This window comes from Spinacia oleracea, chromosome 4 (assembly GCF_020520425.1).
Source record: "Spinacia oleracea cultivar Varoflay chromosome 4, BTI_SOV_V1, whole genome shotgun sequence".
NCBI classification, from domain to species: domain Eukaryota; kingdom Viridiplantae; phylum Streptophyta; class Magnoliopsida; order Caryophyllales; family Amaranthaceae; genus Spinacia; species Spinacia oleracea.
The window spans coordinates 167,779,300-167,800,859 of NC_079490.1; the positions used below are offsets into that span (position 1 = coordinate 167,779,300).

The following is a 21,560-nucleotide window of genomic DNA, read 5'->3' on the forward strand; positions in this document are numbered from 1 at the left end:
TTTGTGTTCTTTTTAACTTATTTATGTTTTTTAATATTTAATAACATTATCGATAATATTTTTTTTTTGTTTTTCTGTTGTATTTTTCACACGATGTTCTTTTTGAAAAATAATTGTTCTTTTTATAGTTTATCAGGAGAGAGAATATGTTATTTTCATTTTTGTATATTTTCTTTAGTTTTTTAGCATTAGTGTTCTTTTCAGGTTTTAGTTAATGTTCTTTTCGTTTACTTTATTATGTTCTTTCTGTTTAGTTTGTTATGTTCTTTTTCGTTTTCTTTTAATGTTTTTGCGTTTTGGTGCAGGTGCACGTAGATCTACGTGCAGGCCCCTGCACCATCCGCGCGTTGGTAGTTTACGGTTACAATTAAATCAATCAACCGCATGAAAGCAATAAAAAAAGAAAAAAAGATAAACCGCATGAAAGTAACATGAAAGTAGTTTTACTTTCATTTAGGAACAAATTAGAAATCATTACTATGACAATGAAAGTAGAAATCATTAGAAATCATTACATGAAAGTAGAAATCGTTACTATGACGATGACGGATGATAAACCGCATGCATCAGTAGAATTCCAAGATAAACCGCATGCATCAGTATATATGCGTACAAGATACAATAATAATGACGATTCTCAAATATTATCAAAATATGTGTATAAGAAATATGCATCATGTTATGAGGAATTTTCGGCAAAATACAACAATTGCAATTCAACGAAAAAGGTAGCATTGTAACGTACAAATATTTAACTAACCGCAAATTAATTAAAATCAAATTCATTTAGAATGGAACAAATCAACAAATATAATCATCATACATGCCCATGAAATCAATTAATATTAACTTACATCGATAGTGATGATTCTCTTTGGTATCTTCCCCTTGTTGAGTCTCTTTGATTTCCGTCAGCGGTTTACAATGGTGCTGATAACGTGTTATGAAATTAGGGAGAAAGGGGAGAGAGGAAGAGAGAAACTAGCGGTTATGATCTTATTCCCATCAATATAATATGTACATATACATGTATTATATAGGATAAGGATGTCAGGGGTATAATGGGCATCCACAATACAATATATTTATAACATTTTACTAATAATTCTACTTGCTCTATTAAAAAAATAGTTTGATTTTAGCAGGTTTGATATACAAATTATACTTTTACTTAATTTAAGGAATGGCGTTGACATAGAAGTTAACGTGATTATGGGTGCTAGGTTATCGATCATTAATCGATGAATATGAATGAAGAGGTGTCAAATGGTAAAAAAAAAAAATTAACCATAATTCTGAAAGGGTTGTGAAAGATTTTTTTAGGGGCTTACTATTTACCGCCCCACATTACTCAAAACCGCCCTAATATTTTACTTGTATAATCCTCTTTATTTACCCCTTTATTTTTAACATTTACCATTATCATTTTTTTTTTTACCGTTTCCCCCACCGTCGGAACATCACTGTCGGAGCACCACCGCCGGACCACCGCAGCCGGAGCGCCGCCACCGGAGCACCACCGCCGCCACCGGAGCACCACCGTCGCCGCCGGAGCACCGCCGCCGGAGCACCGCCGCCGGAACCCACTTCCAACACCACGCCGACCACCACAATGCGAAACAACTTTTACATGGCCGAGACTACCGGAGGAACTTCAAATTCACAAGAGGTATTTTTTTTTTCCGGAAAAAAATTTAATGGACTTATGCAATTCTAGCTCCGACCATGGTACAGACTTATGAGTTTTAAGTCTGTACCATGGTACAGACTTATGCAATTCCAGCTCCAACTATGGTACAGACTTATGCAATTCTAGCTCCAACCATGGACGGAGCTAAAACTTCATAAGTCTATACCATGGTTGGAACTAGAAATTCATAAGTTCGTTAAATTTTAAGTTTTTTATTTGTTGTTTAATTTGGTTAAATTTTTCCGAAAAAAACATTACTGACTTATGCATTTTAAGTTTGTACCATGGTACAGACTTATGAATTTTAAGCTCGTACCATGGCAGGGGCTTACAATGCATAAGTTTACACCATGGTGTGGGCTTACGATACACAAGTCTGTTAATTCACAAGATTTAAAAAAAAAAAAATTGTGTACTTAAAACAATTCATAAACTTATGCAATTCTAGCTCCGACCATGGTACAGACTTATGCATTTTAAGTTTGTACCATGGGACAGACTTATGTGTTTTAAGCTCATACCATGGCAGAAACTTAAACTGCATAAGTCTACACCATGGTGTGAGCTTAAAATGCATAAGTCTTTACCATGGTATGAGCTTAAACTGCATAAGTTTGTGTCATAAAAATAAAATTAGTATTTTTCTTATATATTGAATATAAAAATTACTTTGTTTAAAGAATTTATTTTTTAAAATGGGCAGGTTCTGTTGCTAGATTTTGGAAGCGAGCTGGTGATGGAACGAAGAGGGGTGGGGGAACGAAGTGGGTGCCGGTGAAAGGGGGACAACGCCGACGAGGGGAACGAAGTGGGTGCCGGTGAAAGCGCCGGTGAAAGGGGTGCCGGTGAAAGGGGACGGTGAAGGGTGTGGTGGTGGTCCGTTTTTTACACTGCCGGTGAAGGGAGTTTCTCTCTCCTAAGAGAGAGGGAGGGTTGAAAAATAAAAAGTTACTTTAAATTAAATAAGGGTATTGATGTAAAAGAATATGGCGGTTTTGAGTATATTGGGACGGCTTTTAGCGCTCCACTTTTTTTAATATATAAAAAATTAGATTTTATTATTATTAGTTTTATTTTTTTGACAAACAAGGAATTGAAGTATTATTACCAAAAGGATAAAATTACAAAAAATAAAAATAAAAATAATCCACAAATCAACAAAACACCTTGGCTGAAAGTGGAGCAGAATCCTCCCACCTTCTAGGAAGGGCTGAGGAAACACTAGCAGCCACTACTGAAGCAACACAGCACTCATTTCATCATTGCATCTACCAGCTACATGAAATAGAATTCTATCAACTATAACACTGCAACTATCCAACCTATTATTGGAGATCGGATAAATTCGATTTGTGTCGTTTAGAAATCAAAACTATTTACCAAGAATATCATCACTATTAACCCAAAAGCCAAGAGGCATGATTAATATTTAGAAAGATGTAACTATTAACCAAATAACCAAAAAATTGTAACTATTACCCAATAGAGCCGTAACTTAATCGAAATTTTTACTTTTACTTGCGCATTGATTTTACTCACTTAAGGGTTGGCCAAAAAAGCTTATTTGTGTATAAGTTTAACTTTCATTAATTAAAAATTAAATATAAGGTGTACAACTAAAATATACTTTCAAATATTATCTTTAAGCAATCACGTTATGCTGATTATTTAACAGCTTGGATCACTCTTAAAATATACGAGTAGTTATTTATATAAGTGAAGGACCTTTTGAGCTTGAATGTTGATTTGTATGACAAATTTAATTTTGGAATAATGAGAAGAAATAAATGAACAAATAAAAACACACACAATGATTTAAGGTGGTTCACTCTTCAATGAGCTACATCCACCACGGGGGAGGGTTTTGAGCTTGTATTACTCTTCAATGGAGAAAGGATTACAAAGAGGAATTCTCAAATGTGAAGAGGAGAGAATTCTATGTATGCTTAGATCTAGGGTTACAACCTCACTTGTGTTTCTCTCTCTTAATTCTAAAAATCTCATTACATTTGGTATTTATAGTGTTAGACATCAAACCAATCTAAGGGACAAGAAAAGGCCACGTCGATTGAACCTTGCGGAGAAGAAAACAGTTTACCCGCAGAGTTCGGTCGAACCTTTAAAGGGTTCGGCCGAACCAAGGTCAGGTTCAGCCGAACTTACCCAAAGTTCGGGCGAACCTCCAAAATCACAGTTCCTGGCTCTCTTCAGGTTCGGACGAACTATCTAAGAGTTCGGCCGAACTTCCAGCAGGTTCGGCCGAACTTCCCTGCTGTATGACAGCTTCTCGTAAAATAGTCATAACTCCCTCATTTCTCATTTAAAATGAGTTTATGACCAGGCGTTGGAAAGCTATTGAGGCAAGCTTTCACTTCCAACTTGAATCAACTCAATCTAATGAGTAGATCATGAGATATGTCCATTTAAAGTAAGACCTTCCACTATAACACCCTAACATCCTTCAAGGAAGATTCGAGGCACACATAACAGTTATTTAAGTGGCGAGATTCGTGTTAATCCAAGAGGCAATTCGATCTTATGCATCGACTCCGGTGTGTTGTATATATGCATCGATGGCATCGTCCTAATTACGTTACTGTAATAATAATACTTGAATTTGTATCTTTAACGACAACTTACTTACAACGGGTCAAAAATTCCGTCGTAAAAGCCTTTTGCGACGGACCTAACAACCAAACAAAGACAGGAACAACCGTCGCAAATGTCTTTTACGACGGGTTAACGGCGGAATTTTCCATTAACGATGACCCCCTTTTATGACGGGTTCGCGACAGGAAATCGCATCATTAATCAATGATTATTGGCCTTTAGCGACGGGATTTCCCGTCGTTAATGGTAGAATTTTTTGTAGTATAAAGTTTAGAGAAACTATCATGATATTGCGGAAACGATACAACATTGTAGTAGTGAAATGAATAATCTATGCACGTACCTTTCCTTTACTCCGTACGAAGCTAGGCCTAAAATCTGCACACACAGATAATTTCAAACCAGTACTAGATTAGATTTCGTGCACGCACGATTAACTAAAATTATTACTGTATTTTTTTAAATAAAAAATTGATACATTTCTCCTCAAAAAGCAAATGCGCTCATAATTAATAAATCTTGAACATACTTATTTAATTATTTCATATGCAATTTTCTTCTTATACGTATGACATATTTTATATACTTAATATGATAGTTTTTCCATTTGATGTATCTATTTGACTAAAATGTTAAACTCGGAGAAGATTAGGAGAAAACGGCTTAGCCTTTCGTATATTATTATTTATGTATATATAATACACGGTTACACAACCCTAACACCACATAAACTTCTAAAACATAAACCTATTAATAATCTATTACTATATACTAAAAGAGACACCAGGAATGACATGTGTCATTTCCTGGTGCGATTTTTTTCCGCCAAAATGTTTTTAATTATTTTACTTTAAAATAAGTAAATTACATTACGTTTTTTAGGAAACTAAGATAAAAATATATTTTAATTACCATAGATGTGTACATCATAATATATTATTAGAGGAAATCTACATCAATATTATTTTTTCCTTTATGATATAATTTTATTTATGTATCATTATAACTTTTTAATCTGATAAGAAATGTAAAAAAATATTGATAAATGAACTTCTAATGTTAGTCTACTATTAATAATATAATACATGGTAACTGATAAGTAAAAATGTTAATTAAAATAATAATACATGGTGAGTAGACTAACTCGGTTTATTTATCAAGATTTTACTCAATTCAAAATATGTTGTATTTGACTAAATCAGTTATGCTCGGGTCTTTTTGAAAATTAGTCTTGAGTCATTCGGGTTCGGTTAACGTTGTTAGATCGTTCTACATACAGGTAAACGACTATAATTTTTAACTTTGTATAGTAATATGCAAATTTAGTTCATTTGAATATTTTTTTTACACAACTTTGAATTTATACTTTTTCATATATCCTTTTTACTTTCATGTTTTCCTAATATCACAAGTCTTTTAGTTACTATTAAAATAATAAATTGTTTTAGTAATAGCCGTGCGTTGCACGGGCCCTAAACTAGTAAGAAACTATATATAACACTAGGAATTCTATATACATTATAATTCCTAATACTCCCCCTCAAGTTGGAGCATGTAGATCACGAATGCCCAACTTACGCATCAGAAACCCAAACTAACAGTCTTCCAAGCGCTTTAGTCAAAATGTCCGCTAAGTGATTACCTGTAGGAATATACGACGTAGAAAGATTACCCTTCAAAATTTCATCACGTACAAAATGACAGTCAACCTCAATATGCTTAGTACGATCAGGAAACACTGGATTCTTAGCAATATGGAGGGCAGACTGACTATCACAAAATAATCTCATAGGCTTGGAATGCATGACACCAAGGGAGGACTATAACGACTTTAACCATTTCAACTCACAAGTAGCTACAGCCATAGAACGATACTCTACTTCAGCAGACGAACGAGACACTGTAGGTTGTTTCTTTGTTTTCCAGGACACAGGAGAACCCCCCAAAAATATAAAATAACATGTCAGCGAACGTCGAGTCAACGGACAAGCGGCCCAATCACTATCATAAAATGCTGTCAAACTCATATCTGACATAGGGCGTAACAAAATCCCTTGCCCCAGACTACCCTTTAGGTATCGTAGGCACGAAGGGCGGCATCCCAATGTGGAACTTGCGTACAAGTCAAAAATTGAGCAAGAACATGTACAGAATAACTAAACTCAGGACGAGTAACTGACAGGTACACCAGACTAACAACCAACCGACGATACTGGTCTGGATGCTCAAAAGGTTTGTCAGACGCCTGTGCAAGACAGTGATTTTTCTCCATAGGGGTATCAATAGGCTTACAACCCAATATTCCGGCTTCCGTCAAAATATTCAGGGAGTACTTACGTTGACATAAAAAATATCTTCAGGGCTACGAGCAACTTCGATACCCAAAAAATATTTTAATACTCCATTATCTTTCATGTAAAAACATGTGCTCAAATAAGTTTTAAAACGCACAATCACTTCATTAGATGGGCCTGCAATAATTAGATCGTCAACGTAAGCAAGAACATGCAAAGAGACACCTTCTTGGACATAACTAAACAATGAGTAGTCTGCGTATGACGGTTTAAAACGAAATGCCCTTAAAGCACTTGATAACTTTGCAAACCACTGTCTCGAAGCCTGTTTTAAGCCATATAATGATTAAACAATGAGTAAATTGAAGCTACGATTTTCTCTTAATCAGAATTTGCGGAAAGGGCTGTGTTTTAGGCAAAAGATCGAAAAAGAAATCTCTAATCTTAGATAGGCTGTGATACCATGTTAAACTCATAGAAGATTAGGAGAAAACGGCTTAACCTTTCGTAAATTATTATTGACGTATATATAATACACGGTTACACAACCTTAACACCACATCTATTACTATTACTATATACTAAAAGAGACACCAGGAATGACACGTGTCAATTCTTGGTGCGATTTTTTCCCGCCAAAAACCACTTTCCCAAAAAGTGTATCTGTTTTATTTTATTTTTATTCTCTACCCTTTTTTTTTATAAACTATTTATGTATGGAAACAAATTTTAGTTTATAAATTATGGCAATAATAGATACGACGTAATAATAATTATTCTAAGTTGGTAATATTTTAGTCAAATCGCAATATTAATAATGGAAAATATATCACTCAGTATTTTGGTCAAATTGTCATGTTAACATTTGTATTAGATGAATAAATTTAAACGAGTATGTTAAAAATGTTATAACTACGCAGTAGTTTGGGAGATATTCAGTTAAATATTTTGTGAAAAAAATATCAAAATCCGTGCGTGCACGGGATCTAATCCAGTAAACTCCTAAAACATAAACCTATTAATAATTGGAAACTATATATAACACTAGGAATTCTATATACATTATAATTTCTAATATAAAATATTACCAAGATCATTTTAACCAAATTACTATTACGTGGTACTACCTCCGTTTCTGAAAATTCTTTACACTTTGAATAATGTGTCCAAAGTATGAAAACTTTGACCGTAAATTCTCATTATTATATACATCAAAACGTTACATGTATGATCTTGTTAGATTGGTCTCGGTATGTATTTTCATAATATCAATTTTTTTATAACTTTTTCACATACAAAATTGGATATATAAGTAGTTAAATATTGCATTCAAGTCCGTGTAAATAGTAATTGTAAAGAACTTTAAGAAACGGAGTATTCGAATATTGTTTTTCACACATAAACGGTTTACAAAAAAGGATAGAAAATAAAACATAAATATATATATATATATATATATATATATATATATATATATATATATATATATATATATATATATATATATATATATATATATATATATATATATATATATATAAGGATAGAATAACATTTTTTGCAAGAAAATTTTGCATCAGGAAGTGACACGTGTCACTCCAAATATCTGTTTTAATATAACTAGCTTTTGAGCCCGTTCAAATAACGGACTGTTGTATAGTGGATATTTAGTGTATCTTTTTAAGTACTAATTTTATTGAGCTTGTGATTTTAAAGAGAATATATGATTTAAATAGTGGTAAAGTTTGAAAGTTGAAAGAATATATATAAATTAAATAGTGTATTAATTAATATTGAGTGTTAATCGGGAAGATGAAGTGGAAGATGTAGAATTAATAGATTGGTAAATTGATGTTATATGAGGAAGATGAAGAGAAAGAGGTGTTTGGAGTTGCATAATATATCAAACAAAAAAGAAAAAATAAAATAAAAACCTAATTGATGTAGGAAAAATGGATGACATGTGTCATCTAATCAAATGTGGTGACACATGTCATCTAATCAAATGTGATTTTGCTTTTTAAATACTAGGTATAGATGTACGTAATAAATACCACCCTTCACCGAGTTACAACAACCACACTAGACCTTGTAATTACGTCATTCAGATCGGGTCAATTCGATTTGAGGCGTTTAGAAATCATAACTATTTACCAAGAACATCATAACTATTAACCCAAAAGCCAAAAGCCTTGATTATTATTTAGAAAGATGTAACAATTAACTACAAAATTGTAACTATTACCCAAGAGAGCCGTAACTATTAATTGAAATTTTTATGTACTTTCACTATAAGAATTTGTATTTTTAACGACAACTTATTTACGACGGGTCAAAAATTCCGTCGCAAAATTCTTTTGCGACGGGGCTAACAACCAAACAAATATGGGAACAACCGTCGTAAATGTCTTTTATGATTGGTTAACGACGGGATTTTCCATTAACGACGACCCCTTTTTATGACGGGTTCAAGATAGGAAATCCCGTCATTAATCAACGATTATTGGCCTTTAACGACGGGCTTTTTCCGTTGTTAATGATACAATTTTTTTTTGTAGTGTTTCACTTGCCGCAGTGATCTTATTCACTTAAGGGTTGCTAGCTAAAAAAAACTAGTAATTTGTGTATTAGCTTAAACTTTCAGTAATTAATAGCTAAATATGTTTTTTGTTTGGTGAGAAATTAATAATAAATAAGGAGCATGAATGTATGATTTTTTTTGGTGCGAATGAGCCCATAAGGGCGGGGATGAGAATAGATCTCAGGATCACTCGGAACTGGGATGGAAGCTCTAACCAACTGAGCTATCCATCACTCTCGGAGTATGAATGTATGATGATTGTAGCGTTACGACTGTACGTAGTATAAACTATTCCTCGTGGCCTCGTGCGACGCATGGTAGGATCTTAAGTCGATCAATTTTTTAATATTTTTTTAGATTAGCTTAATAATACTCCGTATTATAAATAGGAAGCTAAAGGGGTTATGTGAAGGAAATTGTAGAGCAACAAAAGCAATAAAGCATAAACACTTAACAGAAAGCCAAGGAATTGAAGAGAATGGGGAGAGTGTCAATCAACCTTGTTTCTATTGCTGTTTTAGCAATAATGTTCCTACTCTGTGCTGCAACAGGTTTTTCTCCCTTCTTTTTGTTCAAATGTGTCGGTCGATTTCACTATTAATTACGTAGTACTACTTACTCTACTAGTGTACATGCGTTGTGAAGTGTAGAAACATAGTCTTCACAAACAACACATGTAAGTGCCCTATATTAATAAAGAACGAAAATGATAAAGGTCGCAACACACGACCTTTCAGCCGTGTCACATTGATGACATATCATGCTTATGTGTCATGATTTAAAGTGGAAACTAAAATATTTAACTTATATATCATACTATACATGTTAAAAAAAAGGTATAATATTAATATTCTAATTTGTTTTCTTCTTTATATCGACTACCTTATTTACATATTTTCTAGTAAAAATATTGTATTGATGGTAAAAATATTATGATTACGCATAGCATACATGACGCTTATATGTACCAATTAAACTCCAACACGTAAGATTATCACCCGATCTTTATCATCATCCAATAAAGAACGAGAGAGTTAATCACTTAATAGCGTTAATGGGCAACTCGATCCCCTTATTGCCATATGGTTTAAGGGGTCTTGTTAAGTTAACTCTACCTCTTGAGTCTTGTTTTAATATTTTCGCCCTCCTTGTTTTAATATTTTCGCCCTTGTTGCTCTTTATTTTTGTAGTGTATCGTAATAGAAGAACACAAACTCATATTTTTATTTTATATATTCATGAACATGCATGCATGGTTGTTCACTTGTATATATATATTTTCTTCAGAAAGTAGTTAATTAATTAATTATATATACACTAATTACAATTAATTCATATGAATGACAAGATGCAGCTCCTGTGCTTGGAAGGGTGGCAACAACTTCTTCTGAAGAAAAGCAATTGCCAGTGCAAGTGGAATATAAACTCATGTTAGAAGAAAGGGCGGCAATAAGGAAGGCCCAACAAGATATATATCAAAACCAGAAAATAAAGATGATGAATTCACTACCAAATAACATTCTTGACGTCTTTGAATCGTCTAAGGAGGAAGCTTTGCAGTGCGTGGGGCAAGGCAGTTACTGTAACTTTGTGTTTGGACCGCAATGTTGTTCTACTGATTTTGCATGTTTACCACCGGGTATTTTTGGTGGTGTTTGTGTGGCTTAAACCAATTCAAGAACAAGTACCTAGCTAGCTAGCTAGCTTAGTGGCTAGCCGGGTAGCTAGAGGTCGGTCAGGTCGGGTCAATTCCAACGTCGTCTAATTTTCAATATTATGTTTGTCTATCATATCGATCGATCCATGTTTACTAGCTTTACAAGTTAGCAGAACTAAACTCGACAATATTCATTATGAATAAGGTCGATAGTTAAGGATCGATGTAATAAAAATTAAGTATGTCAGTATGTGTCATGTGTAGTACTTGCGTTCGTGTGTACTAGTTTGGTTGATGAATGAATAATGATGTATTCCTATATATATGTATGAATTATATGATCGATGACTATGAGACTCAAAGTCATCCGATCCTTTGTGTATACGTATATATTTCTAGCTAATTCAATCACATGCATGCATAACCCTCGTAACTTCGTAAGACTAGCTAACTTCACCAATTAACCAATGAAATGTTATTGATCCCAAACACGGAACGCAATAACCCGATTTCGACAAAGTTGACCGAGCAATACAAGTCTATTTAGAAGACTTTCAAGAGATCGCTGCTCCACATAAATTGAATACATATATATCCACTAGTAGAACTTACCTCATCATTGTCAGATATCCAGTTTGCATCACAAGGAAATCTAATATAATGCAAACCCCAATCCGTAGTACCCTAAGGTACTCCAACAAACGCCTAAGAGCATCCCAATGATCTCTACTAGGATTATGGGTATACCGACTAAGCCTACTAACTGCATAGGCTATGTCAGGCCGAGTGTAGTCATAAGAAACATTAAACTCTCAATTATTTTAGCACATATTCAAATTGAAACACACCATTACCTTTGTTCTTTTTCCAGTGTATGCTGGAATCATAAGGAGTTTTAAATTTAAACTGGCACAACAACAAAACTGTTAAATTTGTTTAACACTTTCTCTATATAGTGAGATTGAGACAAAGAGAAACCTTTACAAGTTTTAGGGAGAGTGTGCTTTGGTCAGAAATATTGTGCCTTTGCTTTTTGGTACTCCAACAAACGCCTAAGAGCATTCCAATGATCTCTACTAGGATTATGGGTATACCGACTAAGCCTACTAACTGCATAGGCTATGTCAGGCCGAGTGTAGTCTATAAGAAACATTAAACTCTCAATTAGTTTAGCACATATTCAGATTGAAACACACCATTACCTTTGTTCTTTTTCCAGTGTATGCTGGAATCATAAGGAGTTTTAAGTTTAAACTGGCACAACAACAAAACTGTTAAATTTGTTTAACACTTTCTCTATATAGTGAGATTGAGACAAAGAGAAACCTTTACAAGTTTTAGGGAGAGTGTGCTTTGGTCAGAAATATTGTGCCTTGTATCTTTGCTTTTTGGTAATGCCAACAGGGGAAATTAAAGAGGGTGCAAACTTTGAAATTCGATCAAGCCAACTCAACCAAAAGATTAAACTGATGGTTAAAGGCTCAAGATTAGTTTTATATTCTATTACGCCCCCTTACATGAAATCCCTTTGGGCTTGAAATGAGGATGTAGTATGGGTCTCCCAATACCCAACGCTAATATTCCACTTTAAAAGGAGGGGTGAATGAGATTGAACATATGACCTCTGTGTCACGTTGGCTCAGATATCATGTCAAATGACCAACTTAACCACTTTAAGCTGATGAATGAAGCCCTAATATTAGTTTTATACTCTATCAAGTTCCCAGTCTCACAAAGCTTAGTGTTCTGTTGTTCTTCATGTAAGCTCTGTTTATATTTCCCGTTTCTTTGGCATCATCAACGGGGGACGGAGGCCAATGAGGGCGGATATGTTGTCTGGTGGAGGAGAGAGAATGAGGGTGTCGGGGAGGAGGAAGGAGGAAAGAGGGAGGTGGGGTTAGGTGTTGCGTGTTAGCCATGAAGGCAGGACGGAAAAAAAAAAAAACAATCCCGAAGGAAGATTTTTTTTTTAAAAAAAAAACTTATAACAAAAGGATTGCTTGACACGTGTACATGTTACCTGTTGTATTGGGTTGATGATCGATAGGGTGCAATAAAAGTTAACGAGGTGCAAATGTTGGATTATTAGATAATAATCCAAAAGTTAGATCATCAACTATAAACCGCTAGTCGAAATGTTGGATTATTTAAAGTAATGTTTCTTAAATTTTTTTAATAATAAAAATCAATCTTTAATTACTACATCCGTTCCTGAAAGTTCTTTACGCTTTCCATTTTAGTCCGTTAATGAAAGTTCTTTACATTCTACATTATTCCATTTTTAGCATATAAATTTTATATTTATATCCTCATTTGGCCCAATATACAATTTGCAATACTTTAATATTAATGTTCTTCTACTAACATTGTTGGACTATTTATAGCTACTCATTTTTCCATTTGTTACCCCACCATAACATGTGACCAAATTAAAATTCCTTAATAACAGTTAAAATAGTAAACGTAAAGAACATTTAGAAACGGTATAACCTTTGTTCGAGCTAAGAATGCAAGTCACCGCGGCAGTTCAAAATTCCGAATTTGAGTAATGAAACCGGGAAATTTACTAAACTGAAATCTAAGTCCGTCATTTTTCTGGTCTAATTATCTCTAGGCTAAAATCAAACCGGAAAACAAATAACTTCTAATTTTAACTTATACACTCTTAACCCATCGACAGAAGAAAAAATCGAAAAAAAAGTAGAAAACCCAAGAGTTTTAACATCGATCTCTAGATACCATGATCAATATTGCCCAAGGACATGTTCGAATCAAGTGCATTATTTGTACTTTGACACTCTCTTTACACACAAAAATAAAAATGAAAAGAAAAAGAAACTCATGAACTTGAAATTGAAATAGTATTTGTCGTATGATCACTATCAGTTTCCAATTTTTGGTTTTAAATTTTTTTAAGATATATATATTGTATATATATATATATATGTATATATATATATATATATATATATATATATATATATATATATATTGGATGGAAGGGTGCGAACCAGAGGCGGATGTATGGTGCACACCGGGTAGACATTTGCCTGCCCAGTTTTTTAATTGAAAAAATATTTTAATAGGCTGAGTATTTTAAAAAATAGAAAATGAAAACACAAATTTGTTCAATGTAGGAGTCGAACCCATGATCAATGGGGACAATGACATAACTAAATTTCCTGCCTTCATGTTTTTTTTGTTGCAGAATAAATAATAAACCTTTTTTTAGTTTGCCAAGTATTTAAAATTCTAGTTCTTTTTTTTTCCGGGGTGGTACGTGCCCCCTTGACCCTTAGATGGGTCCGCCATTGCGTACAACTACTTAATTTGTTGAGTCTCATATTCTCATCTGATTTTTATTTTCTACTTCGTATATTTTTAAAGTTTTGTTGTTATTTGCTTTTATAATACGGAGTACTCCGTATACATTTACCTTTTATAATCTTTAAAATCTTAGAATTTATAAAATAACGGTGAACAGTGAAATTGGAAATTTTATGTAAACATTGTAATCAGTACTCCACAAATTGTCATTTTCATTGTATCTTTTTAAAAAAAAATTGAAGTTCTTATTTATTTTAAAAGTGTCTACCATGTTCACAAATCCTGAATACGCCACTAGTGCGAACAACAACTTCTGATGAATTACCAGGGGAATATAAAATTATAATAGAAAAAGTGATGATAATTGAACCAAACGTAGAGAGCGGAAACGATGACGAGAAAACAAAGATGATTGCGATGCCATAAGGGAATACTGATCAACCTATAAGGGGCCGTTTGTTTCACAAGGGGTAAAGGGAACGGAATCAACAAAGGGTTTGAAAAGGAATGGAAAGGAAATCCCTAGATTATCACAAGTTGTTTGGTTTACAAAAATCAAAAGGAAACCGTACCGATTCTTCCCACCACCCCTTCCCTCAATCTACAACCACCACTCTACCGCCACCCCTCTCAACCGCCGCCCCACTCTACCGCCTCCCCACCCACCCATTACGCCCATTACGAGTACCACCCTCCCCACCCCATGCGTCGGCGTTTCCCCCTTTCTCTCTCCTCTATTTTCTAGATCTAGTTTTTTCGGTGAGATTAGGGTTTGTTTTAGGTAGTTTTTTAGATGATTTCGGTTGTATTAGTTGTTGTATAGTGGTTTCGGTGGCTGTAGCGGGTTGTTTGGTACGTGGTGTTATGGTGGTTTCGGTGGTTTCGTGGGTGGTAGTACGGTGGTTGTTCAGGGGGTTTTGGAGGGGCGACGCAGGTGATTGGGTGGTAGTGTGGTTGTTCAACGGTGCAGGTGGCAGCGGCGCAGGTGGTGGTGTGGTGGTGTGGTTGTTCAATGTGTTTTGGGGGGGAGAGGGGCAGGTGGTTGGATGGTGGTGTGGTGGTCAAGGTTGGTCAAAGGGGTAGTTAAGTTGGTTGGGTGAAGAGGAATTTGAGGGTTAGGGTGATTCCTTGGGGGGGGGGGTTGGGGAATCATGGTAGAGGGATGTTGGGGAATCAAGGGGTTAAAGAGAATGATTGAAATGGTCAAACAAACAACAAGAAAGGGAATCATGACAGTTGATTCTCTTTCCCTTTCCTGAAGACCCCCAACCAAACGCCCCTAAAGGTATTAGCTGCAATAACTGGGGAGAATGCTCTGGAATGCGCAGGAAAAGGTGGATATTGTAACATATGTTTTGGACACTCTTGTTGCTCTGAACACCCATGTATTACTCTTGCTGGTATTGCTGGTTGCTTTTGCTCTGGATAAACTAGCAACCAACATTACAAGTCGCCACTATCTTTATGCAAACCTTATTGTCGTCTACGCTTGTATGATTGCTTGCTTTCTGCATGTGTGCGTGCGTGTGTGAGCGCGTGGGTGTTATTTTTCAATTTCATTTCTAATAAAAGATGTAATTGTGTGTTCGTGCGCACAACGTACTACTCTCTCCGTTCCCAAAAGTTCTTCCTGTTTTCTCTTTTGGCATTCCTAGCTAAAAGTTCTTATAATTTCTATTTTTGGACATGACTTTATACCATAAATTTCACCACCGTCCATGATTTAATTCATTCACATTTCTCCATTCAATCACCCAACCCCACTTTTATGATTTTTTATTACTTTAAAAAAAAAATCTCTCTCCTTCATTTCTTTATTACTTTTATTCATTTCTTTATTACTTTCTCTTACACCCAATCATTACAAGATTTCATTTTCTTAATTTTCCCCCAAATCCCAAATAGGAACAACTTAAAGGAACAAAGGGAGTAGTATATATGTTTGATGACATCATATTTCTATGTTTGGTAATTGGTTAATTTACAAGTTACTCCCTCTGCACCAATTGAGGTTGACATGAGTGGTTAAAGGCCTCTTGCTCCTTAACTAAGGTATCGGGTTCGAGCCTTGGTATGGAAAAAATCTCAACTGGGAGGCATGCTGCCCTTTGAGGTACCCATGCAAACTCCCGCGGGATATTAGTCCACTCGTCGAAGGCGGTGGGAACTTCTCGTAGTAGAACAAAAAAAAAAAAAACAGGTTACTCCATCTGTCTCGGAATATTGCACCGCTTGCTTTATAAAGTCGTCACGGAATACTTGCACCGTTTCTATAAATGACAATTTTTTTTCTAATTTTTTCTCTCACTTATTTAAGGTCCCACTTGTATTTCTAACATCTAAAAAAATTAAAAAATCACCCCATCCTCCACCACCCTCAAAAAGTTGACACATTTTCGACTAAGTATATTAACAACTTAACTAATATTAACTACCACATAATTAAATTGTCATAAACTATGTGTCGGTCAAACCGACGCGAGTATTCCAGAACGGAGGGAGTATTATTTGTAAGTGGTATAATTTCTTTGATTTATCAAATTTTGTTTTTGTTTATTCAGCCCGTCTCTTGTGTAACCGGTCACACCATCAACTTGATGGTGTGATACATTCACATTGAAGATTTGCTAATTTCATATCAGTAGTTGTAAGCTTCTTCTCCAGTATTAACTTGGCATCGCACTCACATCTTTAAACTCCATATTATTGGTGTTGATGTGTTGACGCAATAATTCCAACACTTGATCATCTGAATGACGACGATCTTGTTCTGTTTTTAATTTCTTGGGGATGGAACGTCTGGGATTATAAAAAGAAGTAACTGAAATAATAAAAAGAAGTAATCACTCTACTAATATTTTCTAAAGCTATTAAAGTAATTACTACTATTATTACTATAAAAAAAAGTAACAGATCTAAACTATAGAAGTAACATACCTAAACTAAAAAAGTATCTCCTCTAAAACTACGCCGTATAAAAAAAGCAACATGTCTAAACTATAGAAGTAGCATACCTAAACTAAAAAAGTAACATGTCTAAACTATAGAATTAACATAGCTAAACTAAAAAAAGTACCTCTTCTAACATTATAAAAAAAATAAGATGTCTAAACTATAGAAGTAACATACCTAAACTAAAAAAGTAACATGTCTAAACTATAAAATTAACATACCTAAACTAAAAAAGTATCTTTTCTAAAATTATAAAAAAAGTGTCATATCTAAACTATAGAAGTAACATACCTAAACTTAAAAGGTATCTCCCCTAAAACTACTCTGTATAAAAAAGTAACATGTCTAAACTATAAAAGTAACATACCTAAACTAAAAAAAGCACTCCTTTAAAATTATAAAAAAAAGTAACATGTCTAAACTATAGAAGTAACATACCTAAACTAAAAAGGTACTTCCTCTAAAACTACCCCGTATAAAAAAAAGTAACATGTCTAAACTATAGAAGTAACATACCTAAACTAAAAAGGTACCTCCTCTAAAACTAACTCGTATAAAAAAAAGTAACATGTCTAAACTATAGAAGTAACATACCTAAACTAAAAAGGTACCTCCTCTAAAATTTTAAAAAAAGTAACATGTCTAAACTATAGAAGTAACATACCTAAACTAAAAAGGTTCATCCCCTAAAACTACTATCGTATAAAAAAAGTAACACGTCTAAACTATAGAAGTAACATACTTGAACAAAAAAAGTACCTCCTCTAAAATTATATAAAAACGTAACATGTCTAAACTATAGAAGTAACATACCTAATTAAACTTAAAAGGTACCTCCCCTAAAACTACTCCGTATAAAAAAAGTAACATATCTAAACTATAGAAGTAACATACCCAAACTAAAAAAGTACCTCCCCTAAAACTATTCCGTATAAAAAAAGTAACATGTCCACTTCTTTCACTAGTGGAAAAACAATCATTTGCATCACCACATTTGCCTCGCACATTTAAACATGTGACGCAATTGACAGTTTTAAGCATTAAAATTAGTCATTTGCGTCGCAGAATTACTAATCTGCGACGCAGATGACTCTAAGATGATCTTAGAGTCATTTGCGTCGCAGATTAGTAATAATGCGACGCAAAATATTACCTCATTTGCGTCGCAGATTTACTAATCTGCGACGCAGATGACTCTAAGAGTCATCTGCGTCGCAGATTAGTAATTCTGCGACGCAAATGAGGTAAAAAAAATTCGGACGTGTCAATGGGTTTCTACCTCTCTCCTCAAACACACTCTCTCCTAATTCTACCTCTCTCCTCAAATACTCTCTCTCTCCTAAACTCCCTGCTTCTTCCTCTCTCCTCAAACCCGATCCAGTTTCTGCCTCTCTCTCCTCAACCTCACCGCTCAAATTTTCCTCCGGCAAGGTTCTTGCAAAAAAATTCGGTTTGTAAATGAGGTAAGTCTTCCATCTCTTTCCTCCTTTCTTCAATTCTTTTAGGTTTTAGAACTTTCACTTTTGTTTAAGTTTTTGATTCTTCAATTCTTTATGATAGGTTTCGACAACGGAAGAGGGAGAATCGGGGTCGTAGAAGAGGTGGAGGAGGGTGTCGGAGGTGGAAGCGTCATTGAAACCGCCGGCGTCGCACCCTTGCTACTGTCGCAATCGAAGCATCTATTTCGAAATCCTTGGAAAGGGAAGCTTGACGGCGGAGGTTTCTGGAGAAACTAAATTGACGGCGGCGAGGTGGAGGAAGGAGGCGGGACTGTTAGTCGGAGGTGAGAATTTTGTAATGCTTCCATCTGTCTCCTTCATTCTTCATTTAGTTAGGGTTTTGAACTTCAGTTTATGTAATTTTGGATTTTCGATTGAATTCTATTGAGTTTGCTCATTTTACTTTTTGATTAATGTTCTTGATTCTGTTTTATTGTGATTGAACTTGACTTTGAGTGGAAATTGAACTGGATTTATGATGAATGGTTGACGATTGTGTCTCCATTTTCGTTCTTAAGACTAAATAGCTTGATTTATGTAAACATGGTGGAAGTTTGATTGGTGTTCCTGTTTCTGTGGAAAAATTGATTTTTCTAGGGGTTATTTTGAGCTGAGGTCCAACCTTATGAGATATGAGATACCAGACATCCAATTTATGTTATTTCTTTAATAATCGTCTGCCATGGCATGTATATCCTGATGATTGTAGTTTCTTAGTTGGAATGATTTGCTTGCTTTATATGGAAATTTCCATACAAGCACTTTGTCTTGCTGAATTGCAGTTTGTCTTGCTGCTTTATACTTCAGCACCCATGTAACTTGATGATCATTAGATTTTGACTTGCGTTTATGTAAAATTCCCAACAACATATATCAGATGATTGATTGTTTTTCCATTTAACTTGTGATTGTATTGATGGAGGTGGCAGTTCTCCTTGTTTGGATCATTGGCTAATGTGGGAGCAATGGTTGGTGCAATTGCTAGTGGTCAGATTTCTAAATACATTGGGCGCAAAGGGGTATGAAATTTTATCCCTTTCCTGCAATTTATTGATGGTTTTTAACATATAGAATTTGTGTCATTGTCACCCATTGTTGTCTCTTAAAAAGGGTCCTACTTGATATGAACATTAACAGATGTTCATAAGTCATAACAATGTCTGTTGTACTGTATTTTTTTTTTAATTATGATTTCCTGTTTTTAATTAATTGCAGTCACTGATGATTGCTTCAATCCCAAATATCATTGGATGGTTGGTCGTATCATTTTCGAGAGTAAGTGAGCTATATAAACGAGCATTGTGCTATTTGTTTATCTTCAATCCCAAATATTATTGATTGGTTGGCTGGTCGTATCATTTCTGTATTGTTGAACCATCTATAGGATACCTCATTTCTGTACATGGGGCGATTGGTTGGTTGGTTTTGGTGGTTTAGTTATGCTGTTCATTGAAATCATCAATAAGTAAGCTCTCTACTTGCTAGAAAAGTTTGTTTTCTGACCGTGTTGGATGTTTGAATTTCCATGATAATTCACAGCATATTTAAGTTTGGAGTTTGCCATCATATTTAGGTATCTCTATTTTTTTGAGAAGGGAAACAACCAAATCACCGTCAATACAATCCAGGATCTAATGGAATTAATTACTACAGAGATGCAAAGTGATAATGCGGCAACAGATTCTGCTGCTGAAGCTTTCTTTGCAAGCACATTGCGGTACATCCAATTCCAGAAACAAAAAGGTGGCGCAGTTAGTGAGAAATATGAACCTAATGTTAGTTTTTTTGTTGATCTGGGTAGGTTTGAATCATTTCTTGAGACTGAAAACAAGCTGTTCAGATAATTAATGAATTTCTAAATTTTTATTGTAGGAGAACTGAAAAGTTAAAACTTGAGAAAGGGAAACAAACTCGGTAACAATTGCTCTTCAATCCGCTAAACTTGTGAGAATTGTCGCCTTTGATCTTGCTCTTGGGACTCTTGAATGGTTCCCTCATTTGTCTTTGAATACGCTGACGCTGACGCTGCGTGCTACGTGTGTCATGGGAAGTTGCTTATCCAAGCATGATCTCAACTCTCAAATTGATTTGGTAATTGAAATTTTGAAGCGTCCAGGAGAAGTCCTCCCTGTTTGTCTTAGTGTCGCACGAACGCTGTAAATTCATAATTTAGTGTGCTTCAATTTTAATTTCTCGGCTTTTTTTTTCTCGGTTCAAATTTTTATTTTTATTTCATATTGTAATTTGTTTGATTTTGGTCTGACAATGGAGTTTTTTTCATCTGCTTGAATGATATCTTGGGCCTCATTCGTTTATGGTTCACTTAAACTTTTATGTTAAAAGTGTAGTTAGGTTATCAACATGTTGGGTGATCTATGGTGAATTTGCCTTTTATTGGGTTGTAACTAAAATATTAAAAAACGAATTTTTTTTTAAAAAAAAAAGTCATTTGCAACGCACATTTAGCTAATGTGCGTGGCAAATGACTTTTTTTTTTTCGCCTAAAAGTCATTTGCGTCGCACATTTAGCTAATGTGCGTTGCAAATGACTTTTTAGGCATGGTGCTGAAAAGTCATTTGCGTCGCACATTTAGCTAATGTGCGTTGCAAATAACTTTTCAGGCATGGTGCTGAAAAGTCATTTGCAACGCACATTTGCTAAATGTGCGACGCAAATAAGGTTCATTTGCGTCGCACAAATGTGCGACGCAAATGACTTTTAGTCATTTGCGTCGAGAGCTTTTGCCACGCACGATGTGCGACGCAAATGTGCTTAAAAGTGCGATGCAAATGACCCTTTTTCCACTAGTGTTTCTTTTTTTATAAGTATAGTAAACATATTGTTTCTAATTTCCTATTCATTATCTCTTTATTGCTTAATTTACCTTGGTGAGTCCAGTGACATATTAGCTAGAAAATAATCCAACGTAACCAGATTATTATGTGTTTC

At 34.6% G+C, this 21,560-nt stretch overlaps 2 protein-coding genes across 8 annotated transcripts; both read left to right on the plus strand.

The window, feature by feature from the left end:
- The first annotated feature begins 9,564 nt into the window (after nucleotides 1–9,564).
- Nucleotides 9,565–11,214, plus strand: LOC110798829 (uncharacterized). Of its 2 annotated transcripts, none has more exons than XM_022004029.2 (2): nucleotides 9,565–9,726; nucleotides 10,530–11,214. In XM_022004029.2, exons 1-2 carry the CDS (start codon nucleotides 9,654–9,656, stop codon nucleotides 10,841–10,843), a joined length of 387 nt encoding a protein of 128 aa, XP_021859721.1. In that variant the 5' UTR covers nucleotides 9,565–9,653; the 3' UTR covers nucleotides 10,844–11,214. The 2 variants fall into 2 exon arrangements, with proteins under 2 accessions (XP_021859721.1, XP_021859720.1); XM_022004028.2 differs by having other exon boundaries at nucleotides 9,567–9,726; nucleotides 10,524–11,214.
- Nucleotides 11,215–18,408: 7,194 nt separating this feature from the next.
- Nucleotides 18,409–20,905, plus strand: LOC130459464 (vacuolar protein sorting-associated protein 35B-like). 6 transcript variants are annotated; one of them, XR_008918859.1, is made up of 7 exons: nucleotides 18,409–18,574; nucleotides 18,672–18,894; nucleotides 19,540–19,629; nucleotides 19,826–19,885; nucleotides 19,995–20,075; nucleotides 20,184–20,385; nucleotides 20,483–20,905. XR_008918859.1 is itself a non-coding variant. In XM_056826837.1 (6 exons), the coding sequence occupies exons 3-6, from the start codon at nucleotides 19,576–19,578 to the stop codon at nucleotides 20,497–20,499; spliced, it is 333 nt and encodes a 110-aa protein (XP_056682815.1). In that variant the 5' UTR covers nucleotides 18,409–18,574; nucleotides 18,672–18,894; nucleotides 19,540–19,575; the 3' UTR covers nucleotides 20,500–20,905. The 6 variants fall into 6 exon arrangements, 2 of the variants coding, with proteins under 2 accessions (XP_056682815.1, XP_056682816.1); XR_008918860.1 differs by having other exon boundaries at nucleotides 20,206–20,385; XR_008918861.1 differs by having other exon boundaries at nucleotides 20,264–20,385.
- The last annotated feature ends 655 nt before the right edge of the window (nucleotides 20,906–21,560 follow it).

Bases quoted from the DNA above. Each gene is read 5' to 3' on its own strand.
- LOC110798829 (XM_022004028.2), top strand. From the start codon at position 9,654: ATGGGGAGAGTGTCAATCAACCTTGTTTCTATTGCTGTTTTAGCAATA. The intron at 9,727-10,523 runs GTTTTTCTCCCT...ATGAATGACAAG, and splicing joins CCTACTCTGTGCTGCAACAG to ATGCAGCTCCTGTGCTTGGA.
- LOC130459464 (XM_056826837.1), top strand. From the start codon at position 19,576: ATGGTTGGTGCAATTGCTAGTGGTCAGATTTCTAAATACATTGGGCGC. The intron at 19,630-19,825 runs GTATGAAATTTT...AATTAATTGCAG, and splicing joins AATACATTGGGCGCAAAGGG to TCACTGATGATTGCTTCAAT. The intron at 19,886-20,205 runs GTAAGTGAGCTA...TTTTTTGAGAAG, and splicing joins TGGTCGTATCATTTTCGAGA to GGAAACAACCAAATCACCGT.